A 15,920-nucleotide genomic window follows, 5' to 3' on the forward strand; every position below is an offset into this window, starting at 1 on the left:
ACTAACAACAATAATATTTATATATATGCAGCAATCAATATTATTTCATAATAATCAATTTTTTGAAAATCAAATTATACATAATAAAATATTACATAGCACAATAAAACAATATTTAAATTTATAATAGAAGAATTTGACTTGAAACATATTACTTGCAATTTGGTTAGGCCTATCTACAGGTAAAGCCTTATACTACATAGGTCACAATAGAATTTGTGAGAGAAAAAAAATTTGTTGGGGATAAAATACAATTTACATATTTATTAAAACAGTCCTTGTTCTATAAACATAACCACTAGAAGCAACAAATAATAAGTTAGTTCATGGTCTTAGAAATTTATTTTAGATATTTTTGAAAAAGTAAATAAAAATTTTTTTTTCTAAAACTCAGTAATTTTCTTCTGTAAATACTGTTGTAGAAATGTGCTGAGAAAAAGGCTTTTATCATTTATTTAAAGGGCTACAAACACTTTTAAAAAAAACTTTTTTTGGGTACCAATTACTGAATGTTTTGATTTGATTCTTGCATTTGCCTTCCTGAAGATTGACCAGCTGCTGGTAAATATTGATGAAGACTTTCGTCCAGTTTAAAAGGTAAGTACAGACCAAACTTATCCATACTTCCTTCATGAATCAACATAAAAAACTTATTTTTATCACTATCCAACAATAAGTTTCTACAGAAAATATCATATGTAGAGCCATAATCATTTTTGGTGAAAACCAATATACTATTAGAACCAGTAGAAAATTCATCATAATTGAATGAAAAGAAGGGTTCCATATTGAAAACTATGACGTATCCTTGTTCTTTTGCTAGTACTTGATTGATGCAATCAATAATATCATCTTTACTAGCATCATTATTTACATCATAATTTTTTTTCTCTTTTTCACCTGAACTAGGAAGTGTGTTGTCTTTTGATTCAATCTCATTTATTTCATCAGTTTTATCATCTAAACTATCATTGATTTCCGTTTCAGAGTCCTCTTCAGTCTCCTCTCCACTGCTCTCATATATAGAATATTCAATCTGGTTTTCTTCAGAAATGCCTAGTATCTTCATGAATTCTTTTCTCATTATCAATAGTTCTGAGTTTGTACGTTCAACATTTGAAGTTGAGTCAATAATTTCCTTTTCTTGTTCCTCATTATTGGTTTGCTCTTCATTATCTGACTCACTGTCTGATATATTCTCTACCTCTCTTAGTTGCTTGTTTATCTTCTTAAGTTCCTTATTATTCTTTTCATATATCTGTTCAACTTGTGTTCCCAAATTCCTAACTTCTTTATATAATTGCAAATCCATAGGTACATCTTTTATTTTGTATTGAGAAATCATTTTACTATTACAATTCTCTTTTTGAATTTCTACATTACTAGAATCTTTATCATTTTCATGTATTGTGTTTAAATCAATTTCTCTTTCAAATTTAACATCAAGCATTTTGTCAACTTCTGATGCGCCTTCAAGACTAGATTGTTCATATCCTTCCCCACTGCTCTCATTGTCAGGTTTTTTAACTAAAAAATCATTATTGACCATTTTCAAGGTTTGTCTTGATTCAGTTAAACATTTAATCTTTTGTAACAATTTTCTTTCTTTTTTTCTAGATTTCTTTGATAATGTCAGATTTATTGAACTGTTTTTATCTCTAACTGAATCAAAAGAGCAAAACAAAATATTTTTTACTCTAGAATTGCTCTTAATGATATCTTCAAATGATTTATTGTCTTCTAATGTAAGTATGATTAAATTTGAATTATCTATTAAACCATATTTATTTATAGCAGCAGTAACAAGAGAGCATTGATCAAGACCCAATTTGTTTTCATAGCTGTAAGATGTAGAAGATGTATTTGAAAGTAAGTGTTCATGCAGATCTGTATCTTCAACCATACCAGGTGCTGATCTTGCCTCTAATCCTTTGAAAATAACAATACTAAATGACAAAGTTCTTAAAACTGAATTTCTAGTAGGTGGATAATCAGTTGTCTCCCTTAAGATTATTGTATTTCTAGCCTGTGCACCATTAAAAGAAGTGCACTTAGTAATCAGGATACCAACAGGTCGTTCTAGAAATTCTTCAACTTCATCAAGATATGTGTCATATTCTGTGGTTAATGTCATCACTGTATCTGGCAACAATACAACCTTTCTGTCTGTAAATGAAAACTTAATTTTTTCATAGAACTTCTCTATTTCATCTGTTTCAATATCATCATCAAGAAGTATTACTATAGGTTCCTGGTCTTTATTGTAAAAATATTTATTTATTACTGCTCTAGCTAAAACATCATGTTCCAATTGATGTATACAATTGTCATAAAAGTAGTTGCAAGGTCCAATCACAGTCTTCTCTGGTAAACTACTCTTCATAGTTTTATCTTCTTTAGATATGCCAAGGACTAAAGAAGAATTTACAATATTTTCTGAATTTCTCATGTTGTATTGCAGTTTTATATATTCCACATCATGCTTTTTCTTTATCTGATCAATCCAAGTAACAACTTCTATTAAATACAGTTTAATTAGGTAAATATGAAGAAAAAAGTATATAAACAAATAAGTGGACATCAATAGCTAAACATGAATTTAAAGATCAAATTTTTCAGTAGAGACAAAGTATAAAAAATTAAAATGAACATATTTGATTGTTATCAGAAATTGTTGAACATCAAATCTTTGCCTAATGCAAAAGTAATGTTTTTAAATAGATCACTAAAGAATCTGTAGAATTTATAGGAAAAGCATTTTGGCATTAGATGAATTTAATACTAAATGAGTTGAGTGAAAGTAGAAAAAATATCACCAGTAATAATATGAATTGATTTTGCAGCCCAGTTCACCAAAGACTTTTGGAGTTCAAATTTTCAATGTTCATAAAAAAGGAAAATTGAAGGACATTAGAATTAGGACATTATTAAGAAATCTCAATATCTTCCAATAATATGTGGAAATCAGTTGTAACAGATAAAAGCTGCTTAAAAGCAGTCTAACTGTCATGGACATTATATAATTAAATATGCTATAGAATTATGGGAATGTGAACATGCAATTTCAGGAGTCTACCTTTAATCCTGTTCCCATACTGAAATCAGTTTTACAACATCATCATTGTCTAATTTTATCTATTATTGATCGATGTATTTCAAATTTAAACTTTTCCTGGTTTATCTTGTTTATCTTTTATCTTCATTGTAACAGATAAAGTGAAAGAATGTTGAAAGAAATCTGGAATTTCATCTTCTAACCTCTGATATTTTTCTAGTTCATCAATAAAAACATGGTCATAAGGATTATCCTTCAGGAATTTTTCCAACATCAAATTGATATCAAAGATTTCAGGTTCATCATATTTACAATATGTTATCAAGTCTACTTTTCTGATGACTTTTACATTTCCATAATTTTTAAAGTCATTTTCTGCAATTAGGTCCATCAAATCAATTGATTTGATTGAACTAATTTCGTGTGATTTTCCAGACACAGGGCAATTTGTTAGAGTGATGTAGGCTATTCTTTTTTCTTTATTTTTTACAGAACAACTTTTTGCCCTCTCTTTAAGAACATATGTCTTACCAGTTCCATAGTCACCATCAATAACAAGATATCTTGATGGTGACATAACAGCATTCAGTTGATCAGTGTTTAAAATATAACACAGATTACTCTCAGTCTTAACAGCAGATTTGTGTTGTTCAATAATATTTTTAGAATCTACAGGATCTATCTTATCTAGTATTTGTTTGGTTTTTCCTTCTTTGTCATTTTCACCAGAAATACCAGTTTCATCTGTAACTAGTAATGTAGCAGTTCTTTTACCATGATCAATGGGTTCCACAATTAATTTACTTAATTCACTTGCTTTTCTTACAGACATAAATCCAATCAAACCTGCTATTAAGCTTTCATAGTCTGTGGAAGGATCAGTTGCTATTTGAGGGGCTTTAATGTTAAGTAGTTTTTTAATCCAGGGTTTGATATCAATGAGATGTGACTCTTTTAATATGTATTGCTTACAGTATCCACAAGGTTTACTTTTGTCATCAGTTTTTAGTTCTAGGTTGGGCATACATGCAGCTTTGACAAAATCCCATTGAGGTGAAAGTAATGACCCAAAAACTTTCCTAAAAATTAAGAAATGTTGCTCTGTTTGAATAGATGCTTCTCTTAGTTTTTGACTGCTAGGTCCTCTTTTAACTTCTACATTTATGACTAACTTGAATTCTGGTATAACAACCAAGCTATCCCATTCCATTGCTAGAGAGTTTTTGACTAAAAAGTTGTAGAATTGATAACTGTAGAATTTGCTTAGATTATCTTCATGACTGTCTTTAAGTTTCTTGTTATGACCATGCTCCTGTTGTACCTGTATCCATCTATGTTTAATTTCTTTTATAGAATGATAAAAATTAATTTATAATCAATACAAAAGGGTAATATTTTCAACAATCAATTTTTTTATTCTCATATTTGAAAAAAACTAATTTAGAAGGAATCAAAAAATTTAAATGCTATATTTAATATTTTAGAAATGATGTATGATTATTAGAACTGTGGTGAATGTTATCTTATCAACATTTTGATTGCTTTAAACATTCCTTATCAAAAAGCCAACATCCAGTTTTCTTGGGATTCGAAAGTGATCCCTGTTTCCATTGTTTGTGAAGTTCAATTGACCTATTTACTTCATCATCAATATTCTTGTCATCCTCTTTTAATACAGCTATTAGTTCTTTTTCAATATCATTTAGGTCAGCTGTCTCACTCTTCCCATGCTGACTTCTGGTTCTAGCATTCTTTTTCAATTCACTCTCCTCATTCTCCCTTAGTTTCTTGGCCTCTTCAATTTTGAAACCAAAGATATTATCAGACTTAAATCCCTTGATTACAATAGCTTTCTTTTTCATTGGCCGTAGAGCACTTATAATTTGCTGGTGAAGTAGGTCTTCAAGGTATTCATCAAGATAAATATTTCTTTCATTTTTAGTCATGTTTATATTATCCTCCAAAATTGCAGCCTTTTTGGGTAATAAGACTTGATTAGGTATACCTATTGTCAAAGTTATGTACATATTTCTTGAAATATAAAGATTTTGATACAAAACAATGTTTAGATAATTAACTTTATGTAAAATCAGCTGACAATCACAATGTGCCTAGAATTGTTTGACCTTAAAATATTAGCAGATCCTATTGAGTTACCAGTCTTATCCTATCAACTAATAAGATTTATAAAAAAAGTAAACCCTAATATTTACTTCTGAGTAATCATACATTATATTGTTCCTTATTCAATATATAATCTTTAAAATTTTGGGTCTTAATTGCAATGTGCATTGTTAAAATAAAATTGCTTTGACCCTACAGAGTGTGCAAAAATTCCACTTAAAAAAATTTAACACATTTCAATTCAATTGATTAGAATCCATATCTACATAACTTAGTTAATATTTTTCAGAGTATTATCTATTCTAAAAACATCTACATAACCTTGCCTATGACAGTTTCATTTTTGCTGAAGTAATATCTTGCAGATGTTTCTTTTAGCTCATTTATTTTCTGTTGCATTGTAGCTTGTTGTTTTGTATTAGCAGAATTGAGAAAACATATATCATGATCCTTTAGCTTCAACTTCTGTTCAAATTCTACAGAATCAATAATATCTCTTGTTGTTATTGCATAAACGCCTAATTTGTGTTTACAGCTACAAATTACATTTTTGTTTAGTTTAATCTTTTTTGAAGACTTTCTTATTTCAGTTGTTTCATGGAAAGGATTATTTGTATCCATAGCTACCTCTAGAGTAGATGTAGAAGGTGGAGAATCTAATTCCATAGCAAAGCTGTGCCGCACTTTCAGATTTTCACGTCTCGTCAAGCAACCTAAAATATAAAAATATTCAAGTTGGTCTGCACAAAGATTATGTCTAACAGTAGCGAAGCTATTTGAAATTATAAGATTGAAGGTCAACCATTGAAAAGAAATTGAAAAAAAGTCTTTAAAAAAGATAAAAACATTACAGAAAAATCCATTATATTATAATTATTCAATTTTGACACTATACATGTGTTAATGTTCGTTTGTTCTACAGTTTGAAAGCTTAACTTTTAAGGATGTTGTCATCTTTGTTTTTAATAGTGAATCTTTGGACAACGTTTACATGGAGAATGTTGATTGGTCTATATCAAGCCAGGAATAAGGTATAACCAACTAGGAAATCAATTCGAAAATTGATTTGGGGGGCAAAATAACGCAACCTTTATTAAATTGCCTTTTTCAGCTGTCGTTGGGGGGCAAAATTTGTATTTCACCATCAAGAAATCAAGGGAAATTGCGGCATTTACTAGATATTGTGCTTTATTTGTAAACAAAAAAATCTTAAGTTTGCAGACAATAGTTTTTAAAATTAAAAAAAGGACTGTCCACAAGCAGGAAAAATTTTTTCTAGAAGATATTATGTTGAAATCACTATGAACAAAATTCTGACCTATTAACTATGGAATTATCCCACTCTTTGTGCTCCTTTTGTTGCGACCTTTGCAGTATTCTTTCCTAATTTTGTATCTTAATATGCTAAATGTGCCCAGTGGGAAAATAATTTGAGGTTTAATTTTTCAAAAGACTTTGATTGCGATGCTCTTATTTAAAATCTGCTTAAAAATAAACAGAAAACATTGGTTTAAGGAAAAAAGTCAAAAAAATTTTAATTCCATTTTATTCATTTGGACACACCTTTAAAAATGAAAAAATCTAATTATAATATGTATAGACATAGTAGATCTAGATGGACAATCTGGCCTTTTAATTTGCCAAAACTTAAAGCCTTTTTGTTTATTTATACATATATAGGATTTCGTTTCATTAATACAAACAAGGAAAAAGTTATGTCCTATGTCCCATATTATACGAGGGAAGAAATATTTACATGATATATATATACAAGTAAAGCTTTATCCTAATAAATGTTAATATTTACACTAAATGATATTTTTAAGAAATAACTGTCTTTTGTATCAAAATCTGTACACTTTCTAATTATTAATATAGCCTTATTGTCCTTTAACTTTTTTCCTATTGTTTGATGTAGAGATTGTGTATCTAGAACATATCCAATATATAAAAGCTTCGCTTCATTAACCAATCAAAACTTGACAGATCATAGTTCACCATCAAGGGCGTCCAAGCTTTTTTATTGGGGGGGGGGGGGAATTCAAAATTCAAATTTTTTTGGGGAGGGGGGTAATCTTTATTTACTAAGTATATTTGCGATTACTTTTATTTAATGAAATCTTCTAATTTTTAACATGTACAAAACGGCCTGCTGTATTGCATCAAGATCCATGACAGATCTATATAGGAAATAAACGTCTATATATGAGCTAGAATTCTCCAAGAAAAGAGTGTTAAAAACTCATAGTGCTCCAATAATCCCTATTAAATTCTCATTGACCAGAACAATAGGACCCATTATTCTACTTTTAGCATCATTAATTCAGTTTTTTTAATTCATGTTGCTATTTGAATAACATTGAAGTATTTGATTTGTATTCATAACACAGAAAACTTAAATTTATAATATAGTAAATCTAAGAAAACTTAGTTTTAATATAAATTGATTTGTGCGACACTCCCATAATGTGGTCTGATATTAAACTAAACATTTTAACCCTTTCAGAACGAAAATTTGAAATGAAAAATATTAGGAGTATATTCTTTAAAAAATGTTTAAAAAAATGAAGCAAAACGTTAAATCGTGTATTGTTACATTAAATATATAGATAAAACAAAAAACTACTGAATAAAGCAGTTAAACAGATATTATAAAATATGACGTTAAAGTTGTAATCTTTATGTCCAACTTAATATTTTTAAAAGAAAGAGAGAGAACGGGTGGATAGAGAGAGAGGGAGAGAGAGAGAGAGAGAACGAGGGGATAGAGAAAAAAGAGAGAAGCTCTTGAATTAAAAAAATAAAAGGGTGCACAAAAGACAGACATACTGAGTAATGATACTTAGTGGTATTTGAATCTTTACACAAAAAATATCTTCGATAAAAGCTGGGAAAATTATTAGAGCATTACTGATAGACCGACAGACAATATTATTCTTAGAGTATACATGCATTGGTCAGCAAACATAAAATAAGCCTTCTGTCTTAACCCTGAAAGATCGGGCCCTCTACAAATTCTTAATACATCGGATTTTATACCTTAATATTTGCATCAGCCTTCTACCTTTCCAGTACGGATATTTAATATTCTCAAGAACATTACAGAACAGTGAACAACGTGAGCTGTAGGCTAGTATTATATAAGCAAGGACGTCCAAGCTTTTTTTTTTTTGGGGGGGGGATAAACATGCAAACTTCAAATTTTGGGTGCCATAGGGAAGGGAGGAGGATGATCACCCCTTTACCCCCCCCCTCCCACTTTCCATTGGACGTCCTTATTCACCATAATGGATATAGTATATGTGGATATATTGACAGGAGAAAATAGTCAATTTTGGTTATTTTTTTTTAGAGTAGATAAGATATATATTATTTTAAGGTGTTCAAACATAAAAAGAACAACAATAATAAATTAATTGAATGAATATTATCTACATTTATGTATAAAATTTCATCTTTCTTATATGGTACTCATATTGGTCAGTTCGTTCATTCAGTAGGAGTGGAGTAGATGGTATTTAGGATGCGGATGGGGGGTATCATTTTAGGAAGCTGCGAGTATAATTTTATTAAAGTACATAAAAATCTGGTGCAATATCCATGTAATAATATATCGATTACCATAATATTAATGTTTTAGTACTAACAATTGCATCTTCAAAAAAACAGGTTTTAAGCAACTATGGTGAAATAGGCTTAAATAATTAATTCGCTTGTTGGTTATACCTTATTCCTGATATCAAGCATTTAAAAAAATTCTGTAAATAGAATTTGCTCGTACGTCCGTCAGTCAATAACGGATAGCTCTTATAGTTAAATTGGGCAAGTTTTCACAATTGTTAATAATTTGCGTGATAATTCTTTAAAAAGCGTAGCAACTCTATAATTGTTACAACAAAATCTTTGTGTGATATAATTATCTTATTTAGTTTATTTTTGAATATGATTCCTAGGACAACAAAATAAGACATTAATGAAAAAAATACTAAGTCTTAAAAATGTAATCTTGTATCTAAGAAATTTTACAACAAATTCAATTTAATTGTTTAGACTTACAAATTAAGATTTTATGGATGACACACAGAAAACTGTCCCGAATTTGTATTAATTTTGAGGAACAAGACTCCAGTGACGTCATATTTTTCTTTCCCGAAAAAGGGAAGGGGGGAAGAAAATCTCTTCAAAAGAGATGGGGAAAACCCCCTTTTCTCCAATCTCTTTTTTCTTCCCCCCTTCCTTTTTTTTTCTTTCCCCCTTCCCTTTTTCGGGAAAGAAAAATATGACGTAACTGGAGTCTTGTTCCTCAAAATTAATACAAATTCGGGACAGTTTTCTGTGTGTCGATTTATAACCTTCGCTTTTACGGATTTGTCATCCTTTTAAAAAACTTTTCAATAATAAAATTTGCTCACTTTAAAATATCAAACTCCAGCTAATGATATTTACAGCTCACATTACGTTTATATAACTACTGTGCTTGCACTGGTTTAAATGAAAACTCACCAAACAACTTGCTTTTCACCAAAATAGTCCATACTTTGACAAAAAAATAAATATTTATAAAAAAGCTATAACATAATTAAGAAAATAAGTCCCAGTAACTAATAAAGTAAAAAAACCTATTATTACCCTTAAAAATAATTAGTCTTCAAACTTTTTTACAAAAAGAAGTTTTGTCCTGAACAAGCCACTGTGATTTTCTTATCAGGTTCTATCTATCTAACTTTATACAGGGCAAACGTTGCGTTTTGGGTTGAGAAAATATAGAATCGTAGCACAACTACATTTATATAACTAGCGACTAACTAATTGAATTTTAAAATTAATTTTTTAGAGCCCAAAAGAAAAAAAAAATTTGGGGAGAGTTGACCCCCTACCCCTGTTTTATTTTAGTTTTTTAAAAAGATAAAAAAAATTGTTTGTCATTATCCATTATATGTTTATGTGCGTGTTGGTCATGAGGGAATGGAAAAATTGTGCTGTATTACGCTAGTCTTATGATAACGTTTTTTTATTCGTTGGCTTAACAAAAATTTGGAAACTTTTTTGAATATTGATTGGTTGTTTTATTTATTTGAGTATTCAATCGTTTCAACCACAAATTGTAATCTACAGAAGGGTTAATTATTTGTATCATCATTGGGGATTTATATCAATTTATCGACCATTGTCTTATTCCTTACTAGCGGCCACGCCCCCTAGAGGCCTCTAGGGGCACTTGAGGATGGGAGAGTCGAATTTTAACGCCCAATTTATTGTTTTAGATTTTAAAAGAAAAAGGAAAAAATCATTTGGGGGAAGGGGGTGTTATAAACCTTCTCGGGAAGCTACCCTGTTTAGGAGAACCTGATCGGTTCAGCGGTCAGTGAGATCCTTTGGTACAAACAGACAGAGAAACACACATCCTGTCACTTTATTATAAGGATTTTGTAATTCTCGCTCTTATTCAAATTCTAGTTAAGGTTTAAGTTTCGGGCTCTGATTTGTTGCAGTAATTAATTTGTAGGACAAACTTTTCTCAAAAGTGCATGAGTAATTGTATGTAACAGATCTAAGCTTTATTTTTCTACTTATTTATCCTTAACCTCAAACTTATGATAGCGAATATGCTCAATAATTCACTTTGTCAGTCCATAGCATCAGTAAGTCAGTCCGTACCGCTATGTGGAAAATGTAATTTTCTCAGCAGTCATTGTAGATATACAGCTGAAATTTCCAGAGAAGCTCCTGTGACCTCTGCACAACACATCTTGTCTACACATTGTTTTGTACGATTGTCTGTCGGTCCTGCTTTAAAGACATAAATCTTACTTTTTAAAGTTTTTGTGAGTTTTTGTATATTATCTCTCTTAGTTTCTTTGTTGTAACAACTGAAAATCTGCTTTATAACTAACTTTGTCCGTTTATCCATTCCAACTACAAAATATGCGAATAAAATATTGAGCTTCAGCCAAAGGATTTCTGAACTGCATAAAATATCCTAGAACCACCCCAACGAATTGGAAGATTTACTGCTGATTTACATTTTTTTTAACAAAAAGAACTTTACACATATTCTTTTTTTTCCAGGTTTATGCAAGTGAACTTCAAATGTGAATTCGAATAAGGTGTTTTATCAAATACGCGTATTTTTTTTTATAGCAAAACCTTTCTATTATTTAATCCTAAGGAATATGAGAAATAAACAACATAAAAAATATTTTTAATGTAGAGGTGAATCCACTAGAATTTTCGAGTATTTCGACAACAATCAAATAAATATAGAGATTTAGTGTTTCTTATTGAAAAATGTTCCACCTGATATAGATATATTATAACTTGGATATTACAACAGGTTTTCATGTTCTGTAATAAAGTGAAACATGCAGCGGGCTAAAATAATGATATCCACATACACACCCTTTACCCCTTCATCTCCCCTTCATACTGTATGAATGAACTAACCAATAAACGAGTTCCATTTTAGCAACCTAAACTGACAACAATTTTTCCCCTGATATATCCACATAAGTATATTCTACATTGCATTTAGTGATTTTGGTTGTTTTTTACAAAATGATTATTCTCTCAAAAAAAAGGTTCTTTAGCCAATATGATTTGAAAACTTTCAAAACAATTTTCTGGTGGTTGCTTGCATCACATCATATCGAATCAAGTAAAAAATATGGGAAAAATAGCAAATTCCCTTAAAACGTTAATGCAATTAAGCCCCCACCTCTATCCACTTGACATCTAAAAGTTATTATCAGTAAAGTAAGAAACCCATTGATAACAATAATTCTATAGATTTAAAAAAAAAAGGTTTTAGAAGAGGAAAAACAACCAAAAATTTTACCTGGCCTTTAAACCATTTTAATGAAAGTAGGCATTGGTTACTTGATATGCTTTCCCTCAAATGCTTAACGAGCAAAGAAATCCCGTTCGCATTAGTTTTGAAAAAAAATAAAAACAAGGGGTAATTATTATCTTTATACCGGATTCCTTACATAATTTAATCTAAAGTAAAACACAAACACACATAAAAACTATCCCCCTATCTTATTTTTCAATTTATTTAAAAATAAGAGAAATTGGGTGGGGGCTGGATTCTGTTCTCGACAAAGGGAAACCACCTTGAAACCTTATGTAACTCTGAAATATTCTTCATTTCTATTCTATATATTAGAAGCTTAAGGCTTCAATCAAACCTTTTTCTTGAGAAGTGAATGAAGATTTTAATTGATCAAAACAAAGCTTAGTCCCCCTCCCCCTCTTATTTCAGGTCCCCCTAGAAGCCTCTAGGGGCGTAGCTGCTAGTTGAATATATAGTAGTCTGGAAGGTGTCTCTTGATTTATCTCTCTATCATATATCAGGGATCTAAAGGGATAAGACAATGGTCGATTAATTGATGTACAATGTACATCCCCAATAATGAAACACAAAATTGACCATTCTGTAGATTAAAATTAGTGGTTAAAACGTTTGGACACTTAACTTCATAAACCAACCAATCAAAATTTTAAAAAGTGCCCAAAGTTGTTAAGTCAATAAGAAAACGTTATCATAAAACTTTTGGGACTAGTGTAATAAACAGCCCAATGTCCCTTTCCTCCCTGATCATATATATAATGTATAATACTCTAATAAAATATATATCTTATCCATCTTTATATGTAAGCTATTAATGTGTCATTTATATCCATCAATAAATGTCACTCTAGACAGATATTTTTTTTACAGTCTTCTCTTTTTTATACATTATCAGTAATATGTTCTTTTTTAAGCAACTTGCGGCTACTCACCTAAATGACTTTTGAAACAGTTGAGGTTGGGGGAAGGGGGGGGAGAGTCAAACATACCCACTTTCAATTTAAGATTTTTAGAATTAAAATTTATTGTGTAGTGACAGGATTTAGGCTAGTTGCGCTGCTTTGCAATGTATTATTTTTATTCTTTACTTTTTTGTTTAGATAGAATTCCTTTCTGAAATACTAACCGGAAGGAATCCGCATGTTTAAGCCTGCTTAACCCACCCTATCAGTGTGAGTGGTTGGGCTAAGGGGAACTGTAACACCACCCCAACCTTGGTAAGGGGCGGAGCTACTCATGTACCTGTTGTTTAGATGTTGATCATGTATCGTCATCATTCTTCAGTATTTGGATTACATTTGGTTTTAAGCTATTTTTCTGCTTCCTCCAACCCTCTGTGAATTAATAGTCGCTTGTATTCTAAAAAGTACCGAAAGCTTACTTTAACTGGTAATATTACGTAGAAAAATTTAATTCTCACACCAACTTCAATCTAATTTTTATCATCTCCCCTCAATTTTGCCAAGTGTGGAGGATAAACTCCTGTACATCCCGCCTTTTGCTCGCCTGTGAATTAAACTTTATGTTTGTGTTTATTTTTGCAAATGCTTGTTAAAGGCGAAGCTTTTCTATAATTAGCCGTCTGTAACAGACAACTTTTTTCGTTAATTTAGGCATGTTAGAATTGTCCTATTGATTCCAAATTTTATATGGTGATTCTAGTAGTAGTTAGGTACGATTTAGGAAGCATAGCAAAATCGTTACTAGAATTTTTTATACGATAAAATTATGCAATTAATCTGATTTTTGGAATACTAATTCCTAGGATAACAAAGTACAATGTGATAAGCATCTCTATAATCGAGTTAAAAAAGTAAGCATGTCCTTAAACACCCTGTACTTAAGTAGTTTTTCAACAAATTTCCTTCTTTTTTTATTTTGATTTTTATACAATATTCTAATATTCCAGTTCTACAAGTGTTAATGTTCGTTTGTCCTATCGTTTCAGAGCTTCGCTTTTATGGATGTTGTCATCCTTGTTAAAGCAAAAAATAACAAAAGATAAGAATTTGCCAGGATTTTACAAAATATCACGTTAATTGACGGTAAGATTTATGTAATTAACAAATATTTACTTTAAACATGACATTTACTTTAATCAGGAAGGTAAAGGACAGTAAAGGATCAAATAAAAGCTTTTAATTAATGTTCCATAAAAAACTTTTAAAATACAGGATACTGTTTAAGGACATATTTACACTTTTAGGACTTGATCATAGAGATGATTTGCTTATATCATTGTTGTTGTTAAAATAGGAATAAGAATTCCAAAAGTCAGATGATATTATAACTTACAAAAATTTGTTGTCAAAAAAGTAAAAAATCAGCATGTTTTAAATGAACATACAGACTTTCTGGTAACAATTATGGAGATGTTAGTTTTAAATTGATAGGACAATTCTAACCTGTTTAAATTAACAAAAAAAGCCAACTGTAACAGACAGACAGCCCGACCCTAATCATAAAAAGCTTTGCTTTTAAAAGTAGGTATTCCAGAGCATTGCTAGACGAAAGAGAGTCAAATGAATTTATAGAGTATGGGTACATTGATCAGAAAAATTTCACGGACAAATTAGGCTTCTATGTTTAATATCAGAAACACATTCCCATCGGAAACAACGACCAAAGTAAGCTTTACAGCAGATGTTCGACGTCACCGAAACTGTCCCAATTTTGTATAACTTTTGCGGAACAAGTTCCAATTACGTCATATTTTTCTTTCCCGAAAAAGGGAGGGGGGGAAGAAAATCTCTTCAAAAGAGATGGGGAAAACCCCCTTTTCTCCCATCTCTTTTTTCTTCCCCCCTTCCCTTTTTTTTCTTTCCCCCTTCTATTTTTCGGGAAAGAAAAATATGACGTAATTGGAACTTGTTCCGCAAAAGTTATACAAAATTGGGACAGTTTCGGTGACGTCCAGATGTTCTATTCACAGCACAAGCTTAGATGGTACTACTGCTGCTATGTCCGGCGTGACTTTGAATAATGATCGTCATTAACACAAAAAAGGTTAACTCATTGACATGCCCAATTTGGACTACAAACGAAGGTCGTGAAATCATCAGGTTGGTTTTCTGTTCCATAATTTAAGATTTCAGTTAAAATGTAGAATTCCCTTGGGTCCTTGGACAATCACTTAAAATCTAAAGAGGACCTAACCCTGCCAGTTAATAGGCAATACATACATTACACATTGTTCAGGAGAATCTTTACTCAAAAATTAAGCCTCCTATCTTCAATAGTCACAGAGAAAATTACCTTTACCCCTAAATTTACTAACAGAAAGACATTTGGAATTATAAAGTAGATTTTCTACTAAAATAACAAAATGCTAAATAAATATTTTGAAATACATTTACGTTGATATTTTTTTGTAAACAAACAGGCATATTCTAAAAAGCTTATGATCCCTCACAACATCTGTCTGTAAATCTGTAATTGGTTTAATAAAATGTTTGTTAATTTTGTAAATAGATCTATTATTTTTAAGTCTAAATATTAGAATTTTCTCAGTGCAAATACTTCATACAATCATCTGAACATTAAAAATATCACGATTTTTAAAGTCTTAAATCTAAAGAATATTCGCCAGTTAACTAATATTTCAGAGATTTATGAATGGGTCAGATAATGATTGATTCATCTACCCATCATTTATTCTAAAATTAATCTTATCCCTATAACCCTGCTATTTGAAAATATTTAATGACATAAAATCACCCCTTATTTGAGCAATTCTACTTATTCAGTAGCAAAATTACTCTATAATCCATAATGTCTACTGTTTCATCCTAAAGGGGGTGTAAATTACTCAGCAACTGTTTGAGATAGACTCACTTTTATGAATATGCTGCAGACCTATCAAAATTTAGTTTATAACTCACTTTCTTTTTA

At 30.4% G+C, this 15,920-nt stretch overlaps 1 protein-coding gene across 1 annotated transcript; it reads right to left on the bottom strand.

Moving 5' to 3' along the window:
- Positions 1–2,297: 2,297 nt before the first annotated feature.
- On the bottom strand, positions 2,298–9,705 carry LOC145305536 (uncharacterized). The gene is made up of 3 exons (XM_080147177.1): positions 9,592–9,705; positions 5,506–5,892; positions 2,298–5,060 (listed from the first exon to the last, which is right to left on the bottom strand). Exons 2-3 carry the CDS (start codon positions 5,843–5,845, stop codon positions 4,582–4,584), a joined length of 819 nt encoding a protein of 272 aa, XP_080003303.1. The 5' UTR covers positions 5,846–5,892; positions 9,592–9,705; the 3' UTR covers positions 2,298–4,581.
- Positions 9,706–15,920: the final 6,215 nt, after the last annotated feature.

This window comes from Acartia tonsa, chromosome 14 (genome assembly GCF_053477335.1).
Source record: "Acartia tonsa isolate MP-2025a chromosome 14, ASM5347733v1, whole genome shotgun sequence".
Classification (NCBI taxonomy): Eukaryota; Metazoa; Arthropoda; class Copepoda; order Calanoida; family Acartiidae; genus Acartia; species Acartia tonsa.

Coding starts and splice junctions, on each gene's coding strand:
- LOC145305536 (XM_080147177.1), bottom strand. CDS start 5,845: ATGGAATTAGATTCTCCACCTTCTACATCTACTCTAGAGGTAGCTATG. Junction 5,061..5,505: donor CAAAAATGAAACTGTCATAG/GCAAGGTTATGT, acceptor CTTTGACAATAG/GTATACCTAATCAAGTCTTA.